The sequence below is a fragment of the Nyctibius grandis genome, chromosome 13 (genome assembly GCF_013368605.1).
Source record: "Nyctibius grandis isolate bNycGra1 chromosome 13, bNycGra1.pri, whole genome shotgun sequence".
Lineage (NCBI taxonomy): Eukaryota > Metazoa > Chordata > Aves > Nyctibiiformes > Nyctibiidae > Nyctibius > Nyctibius grandis.
Window position 1 is genome coordinate 18,049,977 of NC_090670.1, and position 27,867 is coordinate 18,077,843.

General features: G+C 45.8%; 1 protein-coding gene across 2 annotated transcripts; it reads right to left on the minus strand.

Annotated features, from left to right (window-relative positions):
- On the minus strand, positions 1–27,867 carry LOC137669622 (synaptotagmin-like protein 2). 2 transcript variants are annotated; one of them, XM_068411814.1, is made up of 16 exons: positions 27,301–27,867; positions 24,802–24,953; positions 19,741–19,834; positions 18,127–18,220; positions 17,862–17,952; positions 16,113–17,240; positions 14,675–14,773; positions 12,518–12,609; positions 11,951–12,052; positions 9,845–10,014; positions 9,295–9,397; positions 8,489–8,650; positions 7,667–7,745; positions 6,980–7,079; positions 5,788–5,993; positions 2,351–4,037 (listed from the first exon to the last, which is right to left on the minus strand). In XM_068411814.1, the coding sequence occupies exons 1-16, from the start codon at positions 27,399–27,401 to the stop codon at positions 3,892–3,894; spliced, it is 2,919 nt and encodes a 972-aa protein (XP_068267915.1). In that variant the 5' UTR covers positions 27,402–27,867; the 3' UTR covers positions 2,351–3,891. The 2 variants fall into 2 exon arrangements, 1 of the variants encoding a protein (XP_068267915.1); XR_011049152.1 differs by lacking the exons at positions 17,862–17,952; positions 18,127–18,220; positions 19,741–19,834; positions 24,802–24,953; positions 27,301–27,867 and adding exons at positions 1–63; positions 1,813–1,992 and having other exon boundaries at positions 2,915–4,037; positions 16,113–16,987.

Genomic DNA, 27,867 nt, shown 5'->3' on the forward strand with positions numbered 1-27,867 from the left:
CAGCACTCAGAGGGACATCTCCTGGGCACCCGTTTTAACAGTGACAGCAGACGACCAGGACACCTGAGGGGTGGAAAGCAGGCAGGTGGAAAAGGATTAAGCCATGAAGGATTAAAGTACAAAACAGACAACTAAAACAACCAACTACACCTGGTGCTGAATATGCTCACTCAGTTATCAGCGACTGAAGTGTGTTTATTTATTCAGTTTTTGATACACCAGTCTATTCGATACATTTTTTTTGACTTAATTTAACACGCCTGCAAAAATACAGCATTTCTTATTTCAACAGATCACGTTATTACACGGGTTTATTTAGCCAGCATAATTTTCTCTCCAAATCTCCATAGTACTTCAAATTTTTTTTTCCTGTCTTGGTGAAGGATAAAGCTGAGCAAATATTTAGTAATGGATAATAAATTCAACCACTTCTTTTCCATCTCCTCTGAGACACTCATTCACTGGATGTTGTTCAAGATTCAACAATTCTTTATTTCTCTTCTTTAGTTAGCTTCTAAACTATTTTCAATAGTTTCTGACATCTGTAATATGAACAGTTTTGAATGGACATAGGCCACAGATCTTATTTGTCTGATGGGGCAGAAATGCTTTCTAGACTCTTGCTTTCTCTCCTTTTTTTTTTTTCCTTGTAAGGTTCCCAAGAAAGTTCTATAAATAAGGCATAAACTCACAAGGAAGCACATTCACTCTCAAATGCAAAACGCTCATGGAAAGCAGTTGCCCAGCTCTGCTTTCAATACTGAGGTTTGTATTTTATATTAAGAGGATAGTGCCTGAAGGTCCCAGCGTGTCACCTAGCATTTCACAGGCCTCTCGGTCCCTGGGAGCACTGCTGGCTCCAGCAAGGGCTCAGTGCCCACAGCCAGCTCCCGCTGCGTCCCTGGTACCTGCATGCTCCTATTCAGGGAAAGGAGAGACATAAAGCACAGGTACTAGATGCATGAAGTCTTACCTTCTTACGCAACTTCACTTAACCCATTCTGCAATGAACTAGTAAATACAGTCAGGAAACTTTCCGTCTGTTTTCTCTTTTTTTTTTTTTACCAGTTACTACCCAACTCATGTTCTCATCAGCACATGCCTACGGGTCCCGGTCTCTGTCACATGTACCATTCACAAACAACAGACGTCAACATCATAAACCGCATACAAACAGGCCGTTAACCTTATTCTCACAAGCTCCTCCACTCCTCCTTATGACACTGACAATAAAAGAGCCTTAAATCTGTTTCTGATGAAGTGCTTTCTGCGCAGTCAGTGAAACACTGACTGAGGCATAGCGAATTTTACTGCCTCAGATACAGCTGTGGTCCAAATGCGCGTGTGGTTTGGCAGTGTAATCTTTTACTCTGATAAACTATTAAATGCCAAAGAAAGCTTCTTAAGTGAATCAGGGCTTAATTTAAATAAACAAGCCACCGAAAGATTAACAAAAATCCTCAATGGGCTCTAAATGCGAGTCTGTTCACAAAGTCCTCGGCCAAGTTCATAAAAGCAACTGCACTGGGATGAAACTGGCCCACTGACACCCTTTTTCTCCCCTTATTGGCACCACCAATGGAAAAGATGTTAATTTTCTGAAACACCAACACAAATATTTCCAGCTCCGTTGACGCAAACAGCAGTTTGGCAACATGGTCACAACCGCATGTGCTAATACTGCACGTGAGGAGGAGGAGGAAGAGGAGGACGGTGGCGGGATGAATCCATTTTGCGATGGAGAGAAGTGAGGCTGAACCCTCCGGGAAGAGCCCCAGAGCTGCCCGAGCCGAAGCCCCCAGCGTTACTGACCGCGTTCACAGCCACAGCAGGAATTCCCTCCCTGGGAGCACCCTGCGGGGTAAGGAAGCGCTCGGGGTGAGAGCAGCAGTCCTGCGGGTAACTTCACCGCAACAGGCCATCGCTCCGATGAGCAGGGCTCCTCGTAGTAGGTAAGTTAGACGTATGCATAAATATTCACATGTTCAGCACCTAAACGGGTAAAGATAATTTAAAAACTCTCATCCTAGGCCCAATGTTGTTATTTTATCCCACAAAGGTAATAAATGACCAAACCGTGGTGAACAAAACACGCCAGCCTGGAGCCCATACCAAGTATCTTTGGGCTGACATGCTATATATATCAGGTCCTTCATCAGACAGTCATTATTTAATTCTGCTGCTCTACAGACTCTCTCCTAGTGCTTTCAGTACTATATGACTGTTACATTGCCAAGTATTATCTTTTCCCAATTGCAAAACCATCTTCTCCCTTTATTTTTTCCCACGAAAGCTGCTGATTACCTCCCAAATGTCTTCATTTCATGAAAAAGCCTTGTTATTTCACATGTAAGTTTTCCCATTCATTTATTTACAACAGTCTTTGCTAAGCTGAAAATTTACACTGAGCTTGAGTTAAATAAAATCAATACATTAAAGAAGAATATCACAATATTCACAGAGCCAAAATCGACGGTAGGATAGCTACAAAAAATATTTCTCCATGACATTTCACTTGCCCTTGGGCAAAAATGGTTCATTTTGACAGGACAAAATTTAACACCTCTTTTGCTTGATTTTTTTGTGACTCAGATCATGCTAAAAAGAGGTACAAGGAGACCAGTTGACGACTAAAGAAAAACATTCTATTTAATCACAATATCTACATCCAAAATAGAAATTACAAAGCTGCATTTCCAAACGCATTCACAACACCACTCTGCCACGGTCAATGTGCCAGACGCAAAGTTCTTGCAAGCTACCGCTGGACAAAAAGGAAATTCCAGCCCCGCACAACTCGCTGACGGGCATCAGGTGATGGGAAGAGCAGATGGGCAGCAGGGCATGCAGAGAGACCACCCCAGGCAACTGTAGTTCTGCAGCTGCCCTTCGCATTCGTTCCCTCCCTACTCACCTCTCCCACCGGCTCCCAACACCTCCTGCGTTCCAGTGTGGGTTTGGCCTTTCTTTCCTGACCCGTTGTGCCAGGCTAACGTGAGACTGTTTCCTACATCGTGATTTCATATTGAAATGTTTTGCACACAAGGCATTTCAAAAGTGCGATTAGGCCTGTTAGCCATGTAACCATATTTTACATTTGGACAAGCACTTTAGTTTATATTGCACTGAAACTGTCCTTTCGTAGAGAAACTTGCCTGAGGACACTGAGGAAGCCTGTGGGAAAGCTACAAAAACAGTCCCTCGTTGTAAAATCCCACTAGCTGCAAGACCATCACTTCTCTCTTTCATATTAAAGCAGAAAGAAATTAATATATTGAATTCTTCATTGTTATCCTCCTCAGGTTGCTTCACTTTCTGCTTCCAATAGTCCTCTCCTTCTTTAGATTCACCTTGGATCTCAATTTTCCTCATGTTACAGATGTGTTATCACCAGCGACAAATGCAAAGCTCCCATTCTCAGACTGTGCTGCTGGGGACTGGGAGCAATTCCACATCAAGTACACAGTGTACCACTTGCAGGGCAATATGAATAACACCATGCTGCTGCTTTAGTACAACATCATCTCTGCACCGAAAAAAAAATGGCACAAGAAACAGTAAAAAAATATAAATATCTATATCTCCTTTTCCTTCTGCCAGTGTTCCCAGAGCTTAATGGAATTCCAAGATACTGAATATAAATGATTAAATAAAAAGGCAAATGAAGTTTTTTCTTGGTCAAAATCAAGTATAGCATCAGTTTGGCATCTTCCATGTCCTCTGTCAGGGAACTAATTAGTACTTAACATTTAACATCTCCAAAGTGCTGTCCACCAATTGCCTTATTAACCTGACACTTGCCAGCCCCACGGATGGTCTCGAGCACCTCGGTGCAGGCAGTTTCCTAACTCTAATGACCACATTCAGCCTTTCTGTGGCACGAATGGTAGATTATTTCAGTTTTTTCCTCCCTGCCAGTGAGCGCAGCGGCAGCAATCCCTCAACCCATTCATTGGCAGCCAACATCATCTCCTGCCAAAAGGCCACCTCCTCTTGCGTGGAGTCCATCCAGTCCACAGAGATGCCATAGCTCAAACCTGTAAACAACAAGAAAACTGCAATGTTAGGAGCTACACCAAGAGCTTCTACTCCACGCAAAAATACTCAATGGGATGTAACTGTTGCAGGCAGTATCTTAACATAAAAGGTGTTGACTTCCCCTCAGCAAGTTGCACCCTAAACACCTCCTGTTCTTCTGCTAATGACCTCCATTTTGCACCAGAGTTCAGAATGAAGTCAATGTAAAAGCCACATAATGCAAGAACCCTAAACATAACCTGCCAAGGAAAATAATATTGGGCCCAAGCCCTTTCTGCATCTTCTGGAATGCTAAAGAAGGTCTAAAAGGCTTGGTTTTCCCCTTAAAAGATTTTCTTGTGGACAGCGTGGGGTATTTGTCAAAATTCTCTTGCTCTACACTTCATTTGTACAGGAATCAAAGATATGATAGTGGAAAAGTGTGTAAATTAATTCCAAGTCAATTATTCAACCAAATTTTCACGTGCCAACTACTTGTCAATGAGATAAGGTCTAAATTTGGATCACGGCTTATCTTGGGGTTGGTATTTTTACATCTTGCTTATGAGCTTATTCTTGTTGCCACTTCCCACTGGATAGTTCACAACCCTCCTGGTGACATGTTAGAGACTGAAAACAGAGAACACACAAGCAAAGCCAATAAACACAGGTGCACCTGCAAGGCAGACCTTCCAGCTATATGAGCCTTTTCCTGATACCCTCAAGGAACAGTTATCCTTTACTGCAACATTCTGAAATCTTCTGTTTGTCTTTCATCTCTCAGAGAGCTCTCTTGCTTAGCAATAAGTTGTTTAGAAAACCTTAGATATCCCACTTACAAAAATACAACGATGAACATGCTGTCCGTCACAGCCTAGGTATGGGGTACACTGAAAGCCAGGATAGGATGTTTAGAGAGGGACCAACCTCCATGATGGACAGCTGGACAATGGGAGACGGTCCCACCTGCTCTTTACAACTTTGGCTTAAAAATATTGGAATTTTCCTAACTCCAAGGATGAGTAACCCCATTGAAGTAAAACTCTTCCAGCTAAGCACAGGTCTAAGTCCCTCTCTGAACTGGAATCTCATGCCACCAACTCCCAGAGACAGTGACTGTCTCCCAGTGGAGCAAACGGCACCTCTGCTGAGGTCTTTCAGCATTACATCATCTAAATAAAAATAAAACAAAAAAAAACCAATAACACCTTAGTCTACACCCAGATGACTCTCTTCTTCCAATTTGTGATTTAATTCCAGCTGATGTACTCTCAGTACTGATTACCCACCAGATCAACCAGTGTAGCGTGCCCTGTTTTTCAAATATTAGTTATTCCTGCTACTAAAGCATTTCAAGGGAGGAGGTGATGTGGCCAGAGTCACCAGGTGGTGCTGTCCCACATGGCATTCATGTTGTCTTCATCTCTGAGCACTCTTCCCTGGGAGGAGCAGCAATATATTGCTGATGCGTAACACAGTCTGTTTTCCTGTAACAGCAGGAAAACTCTCTGATGAATCCAAGGAGATTCTTGAGTTTTGCCAGACCTCAGAGCTGATGTTGGCAGAAAATGTGGGACTAGAGGGTTGCTATCATGGTACCAGGGCCCCCTCCATCCCAGACACACTGCAAGTACCAAGACTCTCAGCAGTTACTGAGACTCCCCATCCCTGGTTTCTCCCCAACAGGAAAATGCTCTGCAACTTCCCATTGTATCTTGTGGCCCAGCAATATGGTAGCAGTATTCATTTAATGTAAAGGAAATCACTTACCTGTCCCGAGGCCCAGCCTGATTCCTCCAAGGAAATGGTTGGTAAGTTTTTCGTGATCCCACACAGTCAGTTCAACACAAGCATCCTTTAGATCCTCTGTGTGAAAGCCATCATATACAATAGTGTGATTGAAAATTGGGTTTGTGTCTCTTTTTATGACTCGGGTCTTTTGGTAACTCTTCTTACTGGTGTCTGGAAGCACATAGCTTTGAGAGAAGAAAAAATACAGCATGTAGTGTAGAATATCACCTGAGATTTGAATTGTTCCTATGAAGTTCCTCGGTCTAAACAAGCCTCAGTTCTGAAGAAGGAATTGGGTCTCAACATAATAAATCTCTGTAGATTTAATGGGAAATGTTCATAATTCCCAGATGAAACTTTTTTTTTGCCAAGAAAATCCATTTTAGAAGGAAACATTTTCCGAAAGGAGGTACTTGCTTAAAATTTCCTGCTTTTGGCAATTTTTTTCTGTAAACTGACATTTTACATTAAAAAACAGACATTACTTTCACATATTCCTATTTTCACAAATTTTCATCACTTAGATGCCTAAAAGGGCATTTCAAAATGGTCAGTTAGGCTTCTTGAGCAGCAAACCTTTCTGCAGAACTCTGTAAGGACTTGAAATATACAAAAAACATGGTGAGCACTTCAAAGTGACGGAAAAAATCTTAAAATCCCCTTAAAAGATTTGTAATTTTCTGGAATATTTGCAGCACCTTTTCCCATATAACAGGAGAACTGATGTTGCAGGCTGCAGGAAACATGCACATACTACATTGTGGAGAAGATCAAAGCAGGATCCAACCACCTGTATGTCAGTTCTGGCGAGTCCCTAGCAAATTCCCAAACTTAGCATGCAAGCCCGAGCCAAGGCAAAATTCACCACTTCACATGAACACGCTGGGCCGAGGTGCAGGGCCCACGTATTCCTTTCATCAGATGTTACTGAGGCAAATCACTGAGTGAGTCACAGACAGTGAGTGTCCAAAAGCTTTATCACAGCAAGGATTTTCCTAATTTGGCCACAAGTGAGTAACAAGGGCAATTCCCTCCTACAGAGCCCAAAGCAACACAAAGGCTTTACAGTATGGAGGCACAGCTAGGTGAGCCTGAGAAAAGAGAAGAAAACATACTGCTTTGTGGAGGCACAGACCCAGGATCAAAGCCAAGACCATGCTCATGCACTTACCATTTCACAAAGGAGTCGACTCCAGAAGGACGCAACTGCAGCAGGTCCTTGACGTCTTTGACCCAAATGTGAACTTCGCCAGAGGGAGGATTCTTGGGACCTGCCATTTAGAAGAAGAGAGAAACTGTCGTGCCAGTACTTATAACAGCTAGCAAAATGACAGGCTTCCTCCCCAGGGACCTGAGGGAGCAGCAACATGACTTCTCCGCATACTCCCTGCCTTAGGAGCTCTGCACCCCTCTGCCTGGGTGCCACAGCACTACTACCAGCCCCATCACCCCTGCAGCTGCAGAGGGCTCCTGACACAGTGTGCTGGTGCTGCTTTGAAACAGGAAAGGAGAAGGAACTGCTGGGCAAACCCAGCCTTGTGCTTGCCCCACAGTAAGAGGGGATGTGTGTTGCTGCTACCACATCACAGCACCTTACAGTGCCCACAGTGCTCATAACAGCTGATGAGTTCGAGGTTGTTGAGCCCTTCCCCAACACTTTCCCAATAAATCCAGATGTGAAAATCAGATGCAGGCTGCAGATAATGCTATCAAGCACTGCTGGTTGTGCCTTCGTGCTGATCTCTAAGATCTTGCTCTAACGAGATTACTCTTTAACCCAGCCCTTAAACAGATGAGGCACTGCAAGGTGCGTGCCTGCATACGGGCAATACTTCTTAATGCATGAAACACATTTTACCTAGGCTTCCTGGAGGGACGTACTTAATAGACAAATTCATCACTCCTCGATGATCCACACCGTTAACAGCAGAAAGGCTCTGAAACAGAAAGAGTTATGATAGACTACATGAGGGACTGTGTAAACACAGCAAGGCAAACAGCTTTTGAGTTCAGCGGAGGGACACAAACGGACAAACTCTGATTTTGCACGGCTGGGGCAGCCAGTTCTCAGGGCAGCTCCTTTCTTTGTGGCTTTGTTCTCAAACTCAGTCCCTCAGTACCAAAAGCCTGAGGATTCAGAGCAAGGCTGCCCTTGCATACATGTGCAGCTGGACATAACTAAGCATGTTAGTTCTGAAAGACAAATGTCCTTTATTTTCTGGAAAGGGATCTCAAACCACACCTCTGAACCCAGAAGCATTCAGGAAGCTGTACAATCTTTACAAAAAGTGGCACCTGATTATTTACCTCTCAAGGCACATTCAACTGTATCACTTAGTCCTCTGCTGTCTGTTTTTAAAGGATGGTCTTTATGTGAGCAGAGAGAGAGGCAAAGTCATGTCAGAGTTTCAGTTGATTGGTGTCAGATCACATTTATGAAAGTGTCCCGACAGACCAGTCATCAAACAAGACCCAAGAAGGCCTGTGTTCAGAGCACTGAATACTGCACTAACGCGTCCCAGGCTTGTGGGTGTTTTACTGTGCTTCCCTAGGTACAATTCACGCTGTTCTGCTCCACCACACCACCCAAAGACCTCAGAGGAGTCAGGAAGGACTTCTGCCACCCCTCAAGGCTTCAGGGTTGGGCTAGGAAGTGGGATTGCAGCTGAGACGCACTTACTCGGGGCTTCAGCGGGTACCAGTTAAGTTTCCTGTTGCTCCAGTCCCAGCTGGCCAAGTCTATTTCGATCTCTCCCAAGAAACTGTTACGTCCCAGTGGGTCATTGTGCCAAACAGAGAGATTTAATTTTTGGATCAGCAATACCATTTTCTCTATTTTATACTAGAGGAAGAAAGAGAAGTCAGGTTGTTAAAATTTTTCTTCTGTTTCTTTCACAATAGCAAATAAACTACTCAAAAGCTTGAACAGGCTCTGACCCACTCCACACATGCACTAACGGACTGGCCTTGCTCTGAACATCTCTTTTGTCCTGCAGCAATACTACTACCCTGACAAAGCTCTTCTGCTGAGCACAGGGAAACCCAGTGCTCCATTCATCACAAGGCAAACCCAATATTCTTTCAAGAATTATTAACACAGGCCGGGGCATTGTTAAATAATCCTCTATGCTTTGATGAGTAAAATCACATAACGAACACCTTTCTTACTAGTCCCACGTCTCACGACTGTGTGCCAGGAAAGTGAAGAAGAACACCCCTTGCTCTGGCTGAAGGCAGAAGAGGCTGCAGGTCCCTCCCTCATCCAAAGATCACTGTGTGGTTCTGACAGAGAAATTTTGGGTGCCACACAGATGGGTGCAGAGAAACTTTCAACATCTCTGCCCTCACAAACCCGAGGGAAGAGCAGTGCAGCGTTGGCGGGAGGCAGGCGAAGAAGCCTGGCCAAGAAGGCAGGATCTTTCCAGACCTGACCTGGTATGGGTGCCTGCTATAACACAGCTTTTCACAGCATGTGTATGTCCTTACCCGTAACACCTCGTTGTAAATGGGATTCACCGTCCTCTTCTTCACTGAAGTTTTCCTCTTGCCCATTCTAGCTTTGTCTGGGAGCAGGTAAGTTTTAACATACCTGGAAAAGGAAACAAACTCCAGCTGGATATTGTTCCCTCTTGCCAAGCTCTAATAAGCAGGCAACACTTGTGAATGGTGACATGGGAACAAAAGTCCTGGAGTTGACTCTTTGAAGGCAAAACTATTAAGAGACCTGCTAGGATATTAACTTGGTTTGCACGTGAAGTTATAAATCAGAAAGAACATATTCCACTGATAACAGACCTATCTTGGTAGTGATCAAAGCTTTCTCAACCTGTTCAAATTTAAGTCTGTGGCAACATATTTACTGATGCCAATGGCTCCAGAACCATCAGCTAGGAAAGTCCCAGCAGTAAGCATGCACCAGAAGTCTGAAGGAAGGAAGAAACCATGATATTTAAAAAGAGAAAACATAAGAAAAAAAATCCTCCAGAACACAAAATTCAGCAATGTATAAGTCACAAGGCACGAAAGAGTCACTCACGGGTCAGATCTGCCTTTCTTCTCATCCACAACAGCCAAGTCCTTGCACTGGGACACATGAACCTGGAACTCCCGGTTCTTCTCGTCATAGTCTAGAGCAAACTCCACGGTACCTTGGGCATCCACACTCCCAAAATCTCCGCTGTAGACACTGAGCACACTGCCACTCACCTGCCAGGTGGAAGAGCAAGGTCAGTGCCAATGAAATAGGCACCCTCCTGACTTGGTTTCTGGACAAAGACGATAGTCTGAAAAGTGCATTCCCAGAGAAATAATCTGCACTTTCTGTCCATGTGTAGCGTTGTGTCCTTGACACAGAAATGGTACACATCTGCAGCTGTGCTCAAACAAGCAAGGGTGGGGGAACCCGAGTAAGGGTCTCACAAGGATGTGCTATCCTAGACCAGGACTTAGAAGCTCTATTCTCCTGAATGCTCAGTAAATGCAGAAGATTTTTCACCCCTAAATCCCAAAACTTTGGGAAATGGAGTCAGATATTACTAGCAGGGAGGCACACAAGTCTCTTCCCTTTCCCTATGCTTACACTACAAACAGCTGCTATTCTGACCCAGTCTCACCACTAAGAAACACGTATATTGAGAGAACTTGAACTATCTGTACATGAACTTATTATTTCTGGTAGATATAGTCACACAATTGTCAATCAAGTTTTTAAAATAGGCTAGTAAGAACCGTATCAGACTAGAAATATAGGAAGAACTATTACTATCTTGTTGCTTGCCCTCAACATGCATGGAGCTCTACACAACAGAAATAGATATAACCCCTGTCCTGAGGAGCCACTGTCCCACCAGAGACAGCCTGTGTGCCTCTACTTGCCACAAAGGCACAGCAAAATGGTGTTTCTGCAGGTATAAATAGGGAGCTAAGCACCCAACAGGCACTTGCTTTCCCAGAACAAACTGCGTTTGCCCATAGGCCTTTGGGTTCTTTTCTCAAGGCTTTGTTTTTCACTGGTAGAAAGTGATGAAGCAGAAAAAAAACATAGCTCCAGAAAGATGAGGGAATTTTCTATTGCCCCAATCACTCATGATTCCTGACAGGATAACATAAAAGCTAATGATGTTTACAAAGCAAATAATTAACCCTCTTGGCACTTTTCTGTGGTACAGTCATGAACATTTATCAAAAACTTTCCTAGTAATTAACCCCATTCTTCTCTGTCTTCCCCTACTTCCTTTGGTTCTGAATGTCATTCTATTATAACCTACAAGAACCTGCTAAACATCACCTCTCAGTCCTTGGAGCTGCATTTACCATCCCATCAGGATACTCACCCCAGCAGAGAATCCTGAGCGAGATTTTTCAAGAACACCTGTGTGACTTGGACACAAAAGTCTCATTCATGGCTCCCAGACTCTTAGACTAGAAGGACTCATGTGCCCCAAAGTTCAAGGGATTTTTTTAACATATTTATGCATATTCATGACCTCTCCCCACCAGCTTTGCTTCACATATATTCTTTAAATCTCACATATACACCTTGGAGATACCTACAACAGTAATACAGCAAATGCACGCACTTTTAAGCAGCCTCCCACAACACACTGTCTCTAAGGAATCTTTTAAAAATGCTCAATTGAACACACTCAGCTCTTTTCAGCTTCCCTTAGAAGTTGAAGCTCTAAGTCACACTTTTGCTGTCCAACTCCGAGCTCCCTTGAATTTGCTGACAAAGCGAAGGATGAGCTCACAGAGGGCACCCATCTGCAGTCCCAGCTCCCTCGGAGCTGGATCCCAAACATGTCACTTAATAGCTGTGTGCCTCATTTCCCCACACAGAAAAAGGCCCCCCCCCTCCCCTGCACACTGACAGGCTTCAGAGCATTCGCACTTCGGAGCAGGGGCTACCGCCTACTGTGAATTCGTCTAACAATGACCCAGTGGGTCTCTAATTTGAGATGGCACCTGGAGACGCTCCTTTAACGCAAGTAAGTAATTAACCATCACTGTTCTTTTAATACTGTACCATGTAGGAACCAACAGGATACTCGGGAGGCCACATCATCAGTGTCAGCCTAAATGCAGTGTCACCGCATCCGACTGAGAAACCCTATCTAGCGAGATGCACGCGTTAGATACCTACCGAGGAGACAGATGCCATGTCAGACGAGTGGCTGCCAATGCTGGGCGTCTTTTTGTGCTTGTTAAACTGGAAGCTGATTTCCGAAGCCGTGTCTGATTCAGTCTGCTCAGAAAATAACAAGCATCTTTAAGCTCTGCTGTATGAGCACTTCGCAACACTATAGAGAAAAACCAACAGCTCAGCAGAGTCCCATTAAGCAGCGATCAGGTTAGGAGAGTGGAGGAGAGCACAGGGAGTCTCCCCAGAGGCATCCCCTCCGACCAGCAGCGAACGTCATCATTAACTGCCTCCAAACAGAGCTGCATGCATCTGCCTGGGCTCTTGGGAAGGGCACGGAATAGTGTGGGTTGAGACAGAGGGAAACACTAAAACTCCTCCAGGATAGAAGGCTTGGTCTGGGTTATCAGGGGCTTTTTTCTTAAGGCTTTTCTCATTTATTTATGACATAACCACGGCATGCTCTAGAGCAAGTACTGTCGGTGTCCAGGAGAAACATTCTCACGAAACCGACTGCCATTCAGGGGATGCTGTGAACATTAGCCCAGCCATTGCTGGCATCTAGCCTACCTCAGACAACAGGAGAGGAGAGGATCTGCTCAGCTCTTTGACTCTTTCAGGTTCAAGAAACTGATGGGGTATCAAATGAGGTTTACTGTATGCTGCAGGTACAAATGAAAAAAGGCATCAAGGTATGTTGTCAGAGTCAGAAAAATACAAGAAAGTCACATTTTTGTTTAAAGGCACAAGGGAAGAGGAAAAGCTTGGGGGAGGCACCAGAGTACCACCCACTTGCCCATCTCGATCATCTGCCATTGAAGCTGACCCTCCCCAAGACAAAAACTGCTAGCTATCGTCTTAAAGCTGTTTTCAATGTGTTTTCGTTCAGTGTGTGGGAGTGTGCACACTCCCTCTCGTGGCTAATTTAATTCACTTACTAGCATAAGGATGTGTAGCCTGTTTGCACCACTTCCTCTGTGTAGATTTAATTTAGACTATAACCATACAGATCCGCCTCCTTGTCAAAGAACCCAAACATGCTCATGTTTTCATCTCATAGCATATTGCCCTGTACAAAAGACGTGTAAAATATTTATACCTACAATTTCACCATTGCATACACCTCTCAAATATTCTGCTAGACAAAGAGGTGGACAATAGCATGATATCTAAAAGAAAAAGGTCAGAAAGCTTCACATCAATTAGAAAGATGGTTACTGAACTGCTTAAATGTCTAAATAGAACCTATTTGTTCTATCTTAGTCTTTTCTCAGTAACTCCCTTGAAGATGACTATCTTCATCCCAGAATAACTTGTTTTTAGAAGATATATGTGCATAAACATGCATGCACATATACACACTTGTTTAGCACATTAGCCATGATGATACACTCTTCAGTGCTCAAAATGCCCAAGAGCTTCTTTGGCATTTTCCTTTTACATGATTTACCTTTCATGTGATTTACCATTCATTTGATATTTACTATTTTTATACCCAAACACGAGCTGAGCATTAAATCTAATGCTGCTCTCAATCTAATCAGACTGCTTGTTATATGGCAAACAAGTAAGCGTAACCCTGTAGAGGAGGGTTTCTGAGGATGAAGTTTGTGGCACTAAATAAACTTTGATAAGGGATTGCTCAAATCTTGGCCATCTGTGTGAAGACCGCATCACTGAACAGCAATGCACGTGGAACCTGACGCTTCGAGCCACCGTGCCGTGTGACGTACGTTGCTGCACCATGCGATGGGGCATGCACTTAGCGCGAGGCTACCGGACCGGGTGGGCAGAACCACTGGGCAATGCAGCATGTCCCACTCTTAGGCTGCCTTCGACACAGCCCCGAAGGGGACTCTCCTCCCTCCCACAACCAGGGGCTGGGTTTACTGAAACAGGCTCGATTGTTTCCTCCAAGTGGCTTTACCCTTCCTCGGGCATTGCCTTCCCAGCCTTCTCACCTCAGTCCTGGCAGCCTTGGCCTTACTGCTTTGCTCTTATGCAAACTCTTAGCAGTCCTCTTGGGCCTTCCAGTTTTCACCTTTTGGGAAATTTTATTGGCTTTCTTGGCCACTGAGGCTGCTGCTGCCTTCCTTCAGGCCCCCTTCCTTGGCTGCAGCTTTCTTGATCTTCTTGGTGGCACAGACAGGTTTCTTGGCCATGGGCTTCTTCAGCTTTGCTGCTGCTTCCTTGGTTGCCTTCTCCTTAGCTTCTCTTGATTTCTCAGGGAGAAACTGCCATCATAAAGCATGTCCCAGCTGGTAGCTGGGGAGATCAGTCCAGCAAATGGGGTCTGCTCTGGGTGAGGTGAGAAGCCCAGGCTGGGCACTGCAAGCCCAGCAAGTGTGTGACAGGAGTCTGAGGCACAACTCGCACGCTGGAGAGGACATCTGGCACCTCTGATTAATCCACTGCACAGGCTGCCATGCAGCTCCCACAGTACTCAGTGGGGGAAGAGGAGAGACGGGTAAAAGCTTCTTGCCAACCCTTTGAAGCCCTTGTGTTTTTTTTGCTGAAGGCACCAAGTAACGTACCATCAATCTAGCTGCAGTTTCCTGGCTCTGAATTTAATTTTAGGCACTATAAACTCTCTAATTTGATGATGAAACAATATGTCATTGTCCTTGCCTGGTACATGCACAGAAGCACCACGGATGCAGAACTCGGGCATAATATATTACCTTCAGGGAACGTAAACCAAAAAGGATAAAGAAAGATGTTACTCACTCTCTGTGGTTGTGTAAATGTTCACCATGCTCTTTGCAAGGTTAATGCTATTTGCTCGGGCCAATGCCTGAGCGGCAGGAGAATGATCCCCATCTTCCTCTGGAATACATGAAAAGCCAAATCAACATGGTAAATAAATAAACACAAATGGGCAATGTGTCAACAAGCACGTGTGTGTGCCTCTGCTGGCTTGTTCACTCTGCTTAGAGCACGCTGCAGTTACATTACACAGGGCTGCTTTCAAATCATCAGCGCGCTTTAATGTCTCTCCCTGAGAATAACTCTTCACACTATGATGGGAAATGTAAACACTGGATTAATCCAGTCCCTAAAATAGACTTGCACTTGCAAAGAGCTTCCAGTGCAACACAGCCATCTGCTAATATCATCATGAAAATTAATGTAATAATAAGGCAAAAAACCTGAGAAATATACGAATGATCTGGTATAGAAAGGAAAAATTTATGTTTACCTGAAGTGCAACTCAGGATTTTCATAGAAATGTTACATGAGGTAGGACATAATCCAAGAAATGACACAGTTAAATACCAAAATCAGATGAGTCTATGGAAAATCCGCTCAAACAGGTCTTACCCCAGGTACATGAGGGCAGGAAATTTGGAAAAAGGAGATAAGAAGCTCTCTCTTCCTAGGTCTTTGCTCAGCAGAGAGCAGAGCTGTGGGCAATCAGAGCCCGCATGTAAAACGAATTGCAATTAACAGTAACTTTTGCTCATAGTAACAGTCACTACATGAGCCCATCAAACCCAGAGGAAGAGGCCGACAAAGTGGTGATACTATTGACACCATCGTTGTTGAGAACATGGTATCAGAACCCAGAAAGATCAGACTCCTCATTCAGTCCACTTTGGTTGCAGTTTAATATCCAAATTCACTTGTGGATTCCCAAAAGACCCAGAATGTCATTTAAACACTGACAGCCAGCTGCTATACCACGGTAGCCTAATAGCCCACGTATTTATTAAACATTTTGCTTCATGTTTTATTTCTTCTATCTGTGTCAGACTTACCTCTACCACCACAAATAATTCCTCCAGCCCCACATTTGAAGAAAGTACACTTTTCCCAGTGAGTGAAATAAAATAAGTTCCTGTGACCTGTTGTAGGTAGCACTAAAGAAATGGAGGGCTGTGCTGAGCTGAGCTGCTTGCAGGTAAGGCATGAGGGCTGGTAGCAGGGAGGAAGGCAAGGGAGCATGGCACTGCCCCCTTTTACACTCGCACCGTGCTACACAAGCTTTGTTTCCAGAGCTGTTTGCTAAACACACTCCACACATGCTAACTCTGCACAAGCTGCAACACAGGATAAACAGACAAATGAAGAAAATGTGCAAAATGCAGAAGGGCTAGGGAAGCAAACAGGCTTAGGGATGGCTCTCTATTTGGATTTCACAGGGTGTGGTTACAGCCCTCAGTACCTGAGTAAACAGCTGAGTCCGTTCCCTGAACGGCTTCTCTCTCTCTGGCTGGTTCACCGGGTGTCGGCTTGTCTGCAGACTCACACGTTTTTCCCTCAGGTAGCTCTCCGTTTATTTCCATGTTGTCACGAGTGCCCAAATCAGATCTTTCCTCTTTCTCATCATCGTTTTCACCATCTGTAAGCGCAGGCTCGATCAGGATCTGCACCCCGCTCGCCAGGGAATTCGCTGTGTGCTCGCGCTCTTCTGCCACGACAAGCTCGTCCGCAGGCGTCTCTGGCTCAAACGTGCTGCCAGACACTTCTTTGGTAGGCGACTCGATTTTGACGGAAGGCGCTCGCACAGGCAATCTGGATTTCTTGGAACATCTTGGCGGCTGTGCAGCCTTCTCTTCCTCTGGCACCAGCGGCTTCCCATTGCTTTCACTCAGTGAGTTATTTCTTGTCACCAGGACACCTTTGCTTTTGGCGTACGTGGATCTAGGAACGACAGAAACCGAGCCCTTCCTTGCAGGGGCTACATAGCTTGGTTCTTCCTCACTAGAAGACAAGGTTATTGTCCTTTTGTAGGGGGTTCTTGTTTTGGTGAAGACGCCAGGTTTTTCTTCGCTGTTCTGGCCTTGCCCAGACTGCACTGAGAGTGAGCGGCACAGCTTGAACTGCCTACCGTCTGCCTCCACCCAGCTCGGGTCCTCTGGCATGTTTCCCACTGCCACAGAGTCTGCTCCCTTCTCCCAGAAGTTCTTCAAGTTCTTGAAGCGTTCACGATCGAGGCCAATATCCTCCTCTTTGTTACTCATTGATGAGATTGTATAGTTCACACCTTGCTTCACAGCCTGGCTGCTTTCCCCCTCTGTGGTCAGTGGTTTGGGGCTTGCCAGCAGCTCTCTCTTTGCCAGGCTGTTCTGTGCTGGCCCCACATGATTCACAAGCTGCTCAGGTCTGGGGAAAGTTCTGCTTGGTTTCCTCTTAACTGGTATCTTGCTGGGAGAATAAGTTTCTTCAGGAGGAGTTTTTGCCTCCGCTGTGGTGCCAGTGGCCCCATCAACAGCTTCTCCTCCAGCCGCATTGCTGGGCTGAGGCACAGCATCCTCTGAAATCTTGGTGGGCAATGGAGATGCTCCATGACCTACAACGACAACAAACGCTCACAGTCTGTCCCACTGTATCACATCGTATCTCCCTGGAAGGTCTGGGCTGCAGCTTCTCAAAGGGAAGCCGAGGGAGTTTCCAGAAACCATCAATATATTCCTAATTCTTCCCCATTTTGAGGCTCTAGCAAGCCCCCTTCCATCCGAAGAAAGCCCTGAAAACCCCAGCCCTTCTCTCTGCAACAGGACACAGCAAAAATCCACTGAGCTTTAAACTGCTGCTGTGAGTTGGGGATTTGTTCACAGCTTTGCTTTCAGTTTGACAGCTTTCCTACTGGCTATTTGCTATGTACCAAATATACACTACACTCAAGGCAGGAAAGAGAAGGTAACTTGGATCTGTGGGTTAAGGAGTTGTGAGCCAAGCACTCAATTTAAAATGTACTGAGAGCCAGAAGAAGTTTTAGTCACTGGATTTTTTTTCTTGGTCCCTGCTGCCTTCGGCATAATTCATACAAATGTTGGCAGCCCATTCTTACATGCCAAGGTAAGAAATACTCTTTTTTATTCACTTGTACACACACAAAAAAGCACCTTGTCTCTTGGTGTTTGATGTTGAATAACAAAACCGCCAATGGCTCACTGAACAAAAACCTTACCTTTTCTAGACAAATGCAAGCTGTTTGTTGCAGCCACTGGACTTGTTCCAGTGTCACTCTCTGAGGAAGAGACATCATGTATACTGGATCTCTGAATGGAAAACAAACCCTATCAGCATACATAAACTGGCAAGACTGGAAAAATGTATTTTATTTGAGCACAGACACCAGGGCAGGCAGTCTGCAGAGCCCCTGCCGGTAGACACAGACTGTGGGAAGGTCCAAGGAATAACGAAACAAAGTGCAGAGGCTGTGCCTGTACTACCTTGTGTGATGCAGACAGCGGGACAGGAAGTCTCGGCTTCGGTTTTGGCAAGATTTTATGCCCCTCTGTGGTATCAAGAGCAGGTGTGCTGGATCTGTGGGACAGGAGAAAAGCCTGAGCAAGGAGATCAGTGGTAGCGATGTGCCTGGTAGGGTGATCAGGCAGTCTTTAACATTGGCTCAGTTCTGCTCAGCTACTTTGCCACTTTTATCTCCTGACCCAGCCCAATATAAGGCTGCCCAGAGCTGGTGCCTTCAGTTATTTTCTCTGTTACTGCTTGGAAGGACTGGGGAACATAATAAATGGCCTGAACTTGGAGTAAGGACGAGTCTCCTGCTGCAGTCAGTACAGAACTGGCTCAATAAAAACAATGGTGTCAACTTCTAGGTTTATTCAGACTTTCCCCTTCTGGGAGAAAACCATAGGGAAAACCAGCAGCAGTGCCAGAAGAGCCCGAGCACCACGCAGGAGGGAGATGTGTTTCCATGCTATGGCCCAGGAACAGGTCACACCTCCTAGTTCAGGCCAAAGGCATAACCAGATTGCTGGAGGATTTAGAAACTACAGGAATGATTATGACAACAGTTATGGCAAAACTATAGCACAGGATATAAATCTTCATGCTGGGCATGTAAGTTAATTACTAACTGCCTGGTAAACAAATGGAAGAAACACATATCACAGGTGGTTTACTTGACTGTTTCTACCATCTTTGGGAGTGTCTAGTGGTGGCTGCTCTCTAGATGGAGAACAGCAGTCAAGCTGGTGGGATTTCAGATGAGAATGCTTAGTGCTTAGGGTTGAATGAGAAAAACAAAGCAACCTTTTCAGGATTTAATCAATCCCCCAAAAAACCATTAGGACCATTGCTGTGCTGGTAAAGCAGGAGCATCTCGGACTTGTTGACTCTGGATCCTTCATTAAGCAACACCCAATGATCAGCTGCAAGAGGTTTGGAAGTGTCAAGGCCCATATTTAATATTTAACTGGAGCAATGGCCACCTGTGAAGAATGATTCCTCATTCTGCTGACAAAAAAATGCAAATGAGATGGGAGCAACAATAAATGAATATGTGAATATTTTAATGGCTTCTCCATAGCTCACAAATATTGAGTGAGGTCACTCATTTGCTTGTTGGAGTGCTTTTAGTGTGTGTTTCTGCTCAGTCAGCACAACGTGAAATCCTACCAAGCCTTGATGGAGAGTGCTGAACACTGGACACAGTGGCTGGCACTAGAAGGAAATGAGCAGTTTCCTCAAACTGTCCATTTAGTTAGCATTGCTCCATGGCAAAAATTAAACAAATAAAACCATAATTACTTTGAAAAACTAACCAGAATATCCTGACATTAGAGACAGCTTCCATTTTACTGACCCCTTATCAAATCATGCAGGAAAAGACCTTTCTGGGGTAAGTACATTAGCACGTAGTTATTAGGGGAGGATTGATATTCTGATAATTCCTGGGAAAAGGATTTTAAAAATATCCTGTATAACCTATTACTTATACCTTCTTGGAAACTCAGTTAAAGACCAGGATTTAATGAGTAGCATTCAATTTTCACTAGAACTAAGAGCAGCAGCCAGGGCATTGCACGAGCATCGGTGGTTACCTCTCCTTTCCTGCACCGGCTGCGTGCTCGGGGAAGGCAGGACTCGGGGCAGCTTTGCTCTCCAAACCTGTTGGGACGTGCTCATCGGCCTCATCTGTAATATAAGAGAGACAATTGAGAAATTACATTTATTTAAAGTTGTAATCACCGGGGTGTTTTGTTTGGGGAAAGAAAAGGCTTGTTAAATGAGTCCCACCAGCACAAACCCTGGGGATTTAACGGGAGATGGCTGACGGGGGCTCTGCCTGCTCTCCCTGCGGACGGGGGAGGCCCTGGGGCAGCATCGCCCACGCTCCCCACGCGGCAAAGGCTTCTCCAGACCCCACGGGTCCGAGAGGCCAAAGCGAGCCGCCTAACGCCTGCCTCACGCCAGGAGCTGAGGCATCACTGGAAACCTTCGCGGGACACTGCCGCGGCTGTCGATAAAGTTAATCCGTACCAGGATTTAAATTCAGCCATTTCCTGTTTTGACTCAAAGTCATCCGATCTTGGCAAACAAAGGAGGAGGCCAACAGAGTTAATGAGGAGATCCCTGTTATTTTTACTGGCACAAGGCTCAGCTATGTCTTCTAAGCTCTCAAAGACCCTAAAGAAAAAACAATAGAAGACGGTAACCTTTAGAGCAGCCTGCCAGGGTATAAAGTTGCATTAGACGTTTTGCTGGCAAACAGGCTTTCCTCCTACTGCAAAACCAAAAGGATTAAACTCTCAAACAGCGATGAAAAACTAGTCTGGTCAACAAGATCTGCACACATTTATTCACAGGCAGCCAGGTCTATTTTAAAGAGTAAATCTTCCTGTTACAAAAACTGCCAAATCTCTTCAGGATATATTTCATTACACAATACAATAGAATCAGAGGCTCAAAGGATTCAGGTGTGATATTAAATAATATGGCCCCCCTTGTTATCTGCTTAGAAAACTGCACTAAGCCCAAGAGCAGATCAGTCCTATGGATGGGCTGTGATATCAATGTCACGCCGGCGCTGCCCGTGCGGTGCCATCCAGCATCAGCACAGTCAGCCCACGGATAACAGGGACATCTGAAGATGGAGCTTCATTCCCCCTTGTCTGTGCATCCCCATGGAGAAAAATGCTGCAGTCCCAACTCTTCCTCCTCGCCCAGCACCTGGCCCTGCAGTGCAGGGGACCACGGCAAGCGCTGTCTGTGTTAGGACCACACGTCTGGCACACACGTGAAATGGCAGCTGGGTGGCCCCATGGTTTCTGCAGCAGTGGGAAGTCAGGGGGTCGCTCCTGCTGGAAGACAGGAGTCTGGTTGTGTAAGAACAAGCCAGTTTTAGAGAGCATGTTGCTGAGAGACGGACTGTGTTTTGTCCATGCAAACATGCAAAAAGCATCACTGCACATTGTTTTGGGAGAGCCAAGCTGTGGCATGGCTGGTGGCACGTGTAGGCCACGTCACGTGCAGGCATGGGAAAGCACGCTGAGGAGCATTTATTTATACAGTGAGGTGCGTCCTCCTCTTCTGCCCCAGACCCGAGGGAGGGAGATGCCAGCAGGTAGCTGCTCTGGAAGTAGAGGAACCAAACACAGAGCTCCCATGTTTTCGCTCTGCCTGTCATGGTTGAAAAGACCTTGACAACCAAAGACTGCATTCATTTCTCACCTTGCTTCCCAAGGCACTGTATCGTATTTGCTTTTCACTGACACTTCTCCCTCAGCCAGAGCTCGGCTGGCGGAGGCAGAGGCAGAGGGAGGTGTTCGCTTCCTCCCATCCACATCACTACCCTTCAGAATGGCTCAGCCACTGACACAGCTATACCTGCCTTCTACAACCGCAAGCAAATAGGTTATTAGTACATTATAATCCATCAAGATAAGCAAAATGCCTTTGCTAACTTTAGGATGAGACAGAATAAGAAGCAAATTCCAACAGAAATTATTAGTGGCCTGACCAGTTTAACTTGTCCGTACATATACTCATGTATGTATGTATACAGCCACTCCTGCTCTAACACTTGAGCTGCTTCACTCATCTCCTATCACTCTAAACCCAAGACACTCAACACTTCGGGAAAGCACAGCTAACCCTGCCATCGGGGCTGACTTGCCTTGGTGGGTGGATAAAATGGTCTCTCTTCTAGATGATTTTTAGCTTTCACCCATTGCACACAAGCTCAAAGAGAACTGATCACCAAATTCACCCATCTGTGCTGCTCTGCAGGCTGTAGTTTAAATATAGGGTATCTATTTTACAGATTTATATTGCTGACAATTACTAGTGTTTTCTATTATAATCAATACCAACTGTGAAGATCCTTAGGGGTCCACACAGCCCTCCCTTCTGAAGGTTAAAACCCTCCTTCAGAAAAGGTCACTGGACATTTTCCTGTGCAAGCACAAATTTCCACTCCTCCTCAGCCCGTCTACCATGCAAAGGGAATGCCAGCAATTGTCTCAGCGGGGCTTTTCCATGCAGGAATTTTCTCATTTCACTCCCTAACACAGTCATCAAAGACTTCAATCAGGATTAACAGCCCTGGAGTCATGAACATGCTACAATGATTTGGCTAAATGAACATGCACCTCTTCATCACCTTGAAATCTGACAGAATGACTCTGATCTTTCCAGGAGAAGAAAAAAAGCTGTTGAGATGGCAGGTAAAGGCCCTTATCTCATCTACTGCAGACTGAACACGAGCTGCACGGCCAAACCGTTTGTAAAGGGCCTCACCCTTGTTCCTCGATGGGCCAAGTGCTGCTCTCACCGGTGCAATACTCTTGCTGACACATCAGTGAGAGAAGTGCTTGTCCTCACGTGCAAAGGGAGGCAATCTATATAGCAACCACTGCAGGAGCTGGGCATGCAAAAGGCAACAGCAAAGTGAAAATATTAGCTGCAGAATCTTGATCCTCAACCAGTGCTGTAAAATGGCAGTGGGCAAAGTAAGAGGAAGGAATAAAGTCACATCATACCTGTGCTTTACCAAAATAAGTCTGAGAATAGAAAAAGAGAAAGAAAGGGAAGAAAAAAAGTTGAAAAAGAAATAGAGGGCTAAATATAAACATAACTACACAGTAACTTAGTAACATTTGCTTCTTCCTTCTTAAAACAGCGTTATTCAAGTAATGCACACGCATATTACTGCTATATGAATAAGGAGGTTAGTTTAGATGATAACCTGAGATCACATCTCATACGTGCACATCAGCAGTAAAAGTTAAATCTAAAACCAACAGTACTTCAGATCTGCCTTTCCTGAAATGGGCTACAAGCTAAGGGTGATGATGCCTCTGGCAAGGCAAAAGGCAGACGAATCCAATTCCCTGCTGGCTGCTAGCTGGGCTGCAGAGGAGAGAGCGTTCGTCTGACCTGGGCCCCAGCAGAGGGGCTGCTGAGGTGTCTGTCTCTCCATATAAAGAGGGTGCAAGCACAAACACATATCCTCAAGAAGCAGAGAACATGCTCTGCAGAAATGGCCAGGCAACTCTGTCAAGCCAGAAAAGGTTTTATATGTTTTTAGCATTCTGGAGGGTTGATAAAACAGTAAATTTAATGACATCATGAATCCTTAATACCAAGGATAAAAGCAACTTCATATGAAATATGGTGGGACGCTTCTGCACCAGAGGCTCCAATGAATCTATGCTAAGTGACGAGAGCTGTCAGGGTTAAGTAAAAAGCAAAAAGAAAATTATACCCTCGGTTAGTGAAGTCCCTAGCCAGTGTTCAGCTTTGAGAACGTGTCTAAGTAATGTGGAGCTAAGAGTGGTATAGTAAACCCAGGCAATTAATGTTACAGAGATACCCTGGCCAATGAGGCCCACCAAACAAAGGAGTGATCTACATTGCTGCTACCCCACAGCAGGAATGGGCAGCTGGGCCCAGGAAAGAGGGCTGAACTGAAACAGTGGAGATGACATTTGAGTTTTGGACAGATGGAAGATAACCCTTTATCTAACAGTAGCCTTTACTGCAAAAGAACAGAGCCCAGTTATAGGGTCCTTATATGAGGGACCGGGGTAGACTTTGCTTAGAGCTGTCTACCAGGGCCATGGCTTCCCCAGAGCAGCAGCAGCCAGTAACTCACCAGCCACGTCTGAGTATCTGTGATTACCCTGTGATTATCTGTGATTATTATTACAAATAATCAAGGAGGTTGTGTGAGACTGGGCTGCAGTCCCACGGTCCTGCTGCGGAGTTGGTTGGCCTGTCATGTTGAGGACTGGATGTGAATCATCCCCAGTTCTGCTTTGCACAAATGTTCAGCACCAAGTGCCAGCTCCAGGCTGGTTACGTTTGGACTCAAAGCACAGTCCTGCTCGTTTCACACGGGGCTGATCTCTTCTTTGCTCTGAGCCGACAAATCTGATTTGATCTGTTTTACACATCACCATGAGAGCTCATCTGAATGTCAAACAACACACGCTACATCTGCTTCAAATTAGCACGTGGTCCCAGACATACCCTTGCTATGGCACAGCAGCCTGGGTACCATTCAGACTTGGCCCCAAAGCCCTTTTTACTTTGACAACCACATTGTGGCCTGGAATTATTGCTATGTAAAAAGCTAGGCATGGACCCTCTCAAGTGGGCAAATACTTGCCGGGAGCAGAGAGGCACCCCCTCCCTTTGCAGAGATGTGACTGACCCCACCTGCGAGAGCAGCTGGCTGGCTGTTTTTGTCAGACCACTCTATGGACTGGGGGGGGATGTTTGACCAACACATATCAGTTTGATGCCAGAAATTGCCCTACATCACCCCTTCCCTTTTTGATTCTATGACAAGAAATGATACCAGTGACCTCTGACAAACTTTACGGACGAAAGAAGCTGAAGTGGGGAAAAGGCATTTACGGCACATAGCTGGTAAACAGCTTTGCCTTGGTCCTCTGCCACAGTGTAATTTTTTCTTTGGGCCTTGATTTTGATAAGCAGGTATTTTTTTCTAGTACTGAAAGCTTTGCTGAGAATCGTGTTATCACAACACAAAGGCTGGTCCCCAACAGGCTCCTAATACAGGGAGACCCTCATACTTGACCACTTTTTCCTTGTCCATCAGTTTGTTTTCTTAAGATGCACACTAACATACTTACTTTCTAGTTTGCCCTTTTTCTTTCTAATTGATGCCCGAAGTAGATCCGACCCCTCTAAATCTTCCTGAAATCGTTTCGCCTTCACTTCCGAAAACCATTCACCTGTCACAAACTTCTTCTTCTTTTCATCCTTGATGGAGCCTTGTATTCGCCTGAAAGTCAATGAGAACATCACACACCAAAAGATCTCCAAGGTTTCGACTTCCCCTGAGCTACCTTTGTAACAATTGTCCATACGGTTCGTCTGTCTGGTACTACGAAGGATCCAGAGTTTATTCTCTGCAATCACAAGGGCCAAACAGCATTAAAACAAAAGCTGATGTATTCTTTATCTGAAATGGGAACGACACCTTGTAAACACAGACCTTCACCTCTTCCAAATTTTACAAATCCAAACTGGAGTCACCTAGCAAGGAGATCTGTCCATTTGCTTTGCATCCCCGATGGTTTGGGAAGGGCTGGGGCTGTTTGCAGGTCCTGTACTTCTCCATTTTATTTGTCTATGAATCTCTTTATGAGCAGCAAAGCCTTTTGGATTGAATCTGATGCAAGCCACGGATATAAATCCTTTAATTTAGGGGAGCAACCTGTCCTTGCAGCATTGTCCCTGGACCCTGCTCCTCTCCCTGCTCCTCCTGCCGTGCCAATTTTGGCACTCAAACAGTTAGCTCTCCTTCCTGAGCACAGCTTCTCCTACTGTAACTCGCCCCGGCACACCCAGGGCTGGTTTTTGGCACCTAAACCCGTCAGTGCTCTGTTTGCTAGCCTGTACTTTTAACCCTCCTCCACTTATTTTGTTTTTACACCACGGCTTGATGAATTAGCTGCCTTTCAGCTGGCACTGCCTCCCACAGCTCACCACAATTCGGGGTCCCTGCGAGACATGAGGAAACTCCCACCTCAGTCCAATTCTCAGCAGGAAGAGGGAGCAAAACCCCAGATAACTGTGGAGCCTTTAAGGGTCACATCTGGCTGCCTAAAGGCCAGAAGGGAGCAGGTAGGGGATAACCGGGCTCAAGCCTCCGCAGGCAGCGCTGGGGGGGCCCAGCAGCACTGCCAGCCAGGGAGCTGCACAGCTCCCACTACATCAGGGCTGCATCTGCCCCTGTGAAGGTCTCAAGGTGCTGGGCCAGAGGAGATGTAGGAGGATATTTTAATCTTGTTGACACCAGATCAGTGCAATGGCATTGACTTCATTTCCCCCAGCAGGCAGGTTGTGTTGGAGCCAAACATGTCCACACTTGCACCAACGGTCTTACTGCACACAGCCATACTGGCAGCAAGGGGCACCTGGCACCACCTTGGTTAGGATCTAACTCACTTCGCTCCCACATGAAAGCCTTCTGTGCAACAGCTTCCAAAGAGAAGTGAAACAAAACTGCAATAATCCAAACACTCATTTCCCCAAACCTCCACTGCAGAGCAGAAATTTTACTGCATTTCAGAGAAAGAAAAAAAGAAGAAAAAAAGAGAAAACCTTTTTGAAATCTTGTTTTCATTCAGGGGAATACAAGAGCAAGCAGACACATACACCTCAAGCTGCTGGCGTGCCACCACCAGTTCTGTTTCCCCAGCTCTCACCCCCAAGCAGAGGCCAGGGCACGAAGGCTCCTCAGAGCCTGCTGCAAAGCTACCCACTCCCCCTCCACACCTTGAGCATCCCTCCTACATGGGGCTTACTCTTTTTTTAGGCTCAACAGCAAGTCAAAGACTCACATCCTCAACAGGGGTAAACTGGCACAGTGCCACCCACACCCACTGAACTACCCACGTCTTGCCATGGGGAATTTGGTGCCAGCTTCCTGAGCCTGGTGCATACTGACAAACCAGATGGTCTAATGGCTGGCATTTAAAAAGTGACAGCAGTGACAAGCAATCCCAACCAACCAGACCTGAGCTCCAGGATGGCCAGTGGCAAGTGTGTTGAACTGAGAGTAATTCCTGGCTCTGCAACGGCTCCCTGCAAACCTTTGGCAGATCATGTAGCCTCTCACTGCCCCTCTCTGCCTGCACGATGGATGCTGCATACACATCCACCTCAAAGAGCACCAGAGGGACACAAAGCAGAGATGGGGATGTAAAGTCTCATTTAAAACACTCTACGGGATTTCTGTGCTACTGAGTGAGGAAAACAACGTGGCAGCTACTCCCCTGCTTAGATCTCTGACACCGAGAAACCAGCATCTTCCTCCCCAGAGCAGGAAAGAGATGATTTCCCTTGCCATCCCTGAGGGCTGCTGATTAACTCAAAAGGAGAAGTCCAGCCCTGCAATCTTGCAGAGAGTACAGCAGTGACAGCAGGACAGCTGAGAAAGCAGGAGGTGCAATGAAAAGATCTGTCAGGATCTGAGCAAGAAGGGACAGCACTGCTGCAGCCTGCATCTCTCCTTGTTGCACACACGCACACACACTCTCATTCACTCACTCTCCTCTCTAAAAGAAGTAAAAAAACCCTCCCAGGGGAAGCTCACGTCCTGCTGTTACTGCACGCTCTCTCACCTGATGCGATCCCCATCCTTCTTCTTCAGCTCTGCATCTCTCTGCAGAACCTTCATCAGCTTCTCATACTCCTCCTCAGTCAGGAAGCTCAAGTCCAACATCTTCCCTGCAATCTTCTTCAGTGCTTCAGATAGCTGAAGCAATGTCACACCAGGAACTAATCCAGCCCAGACTGCCGCACTGCCACGGGCAGCCCCTGTGCAGCCCGTCCTGGTGCGCTGAGCAAGACACGCTGGAGAAAAAGGACTTCACAACAGCATGGCTTGGGTGGAAGTTGTGTTAGCACCTGGACTTGCACTTCCAGGCTCTTCGCTGGCACGTTTCTCCGCACTGCATGCCTTCCCCTGCCAGGAAAATTCTCTCAGCAAAATTATGCTCCTTCGCTTTTCTTCAGGCACAGTCGCAGTGATTGGGAAGCCAACGTCAATCAAACAGGCGAGCACGGGAAGGAGCGAGCTCGCCGCCCGCCTCAGCTGCCTCAACAGGCATGAAAGCTCATCTCACCAACGGCAACCTCAGCACCTCTGGCATGCGCCTTCTTCAACGGGGAAGTCTGCCTCCATGGAG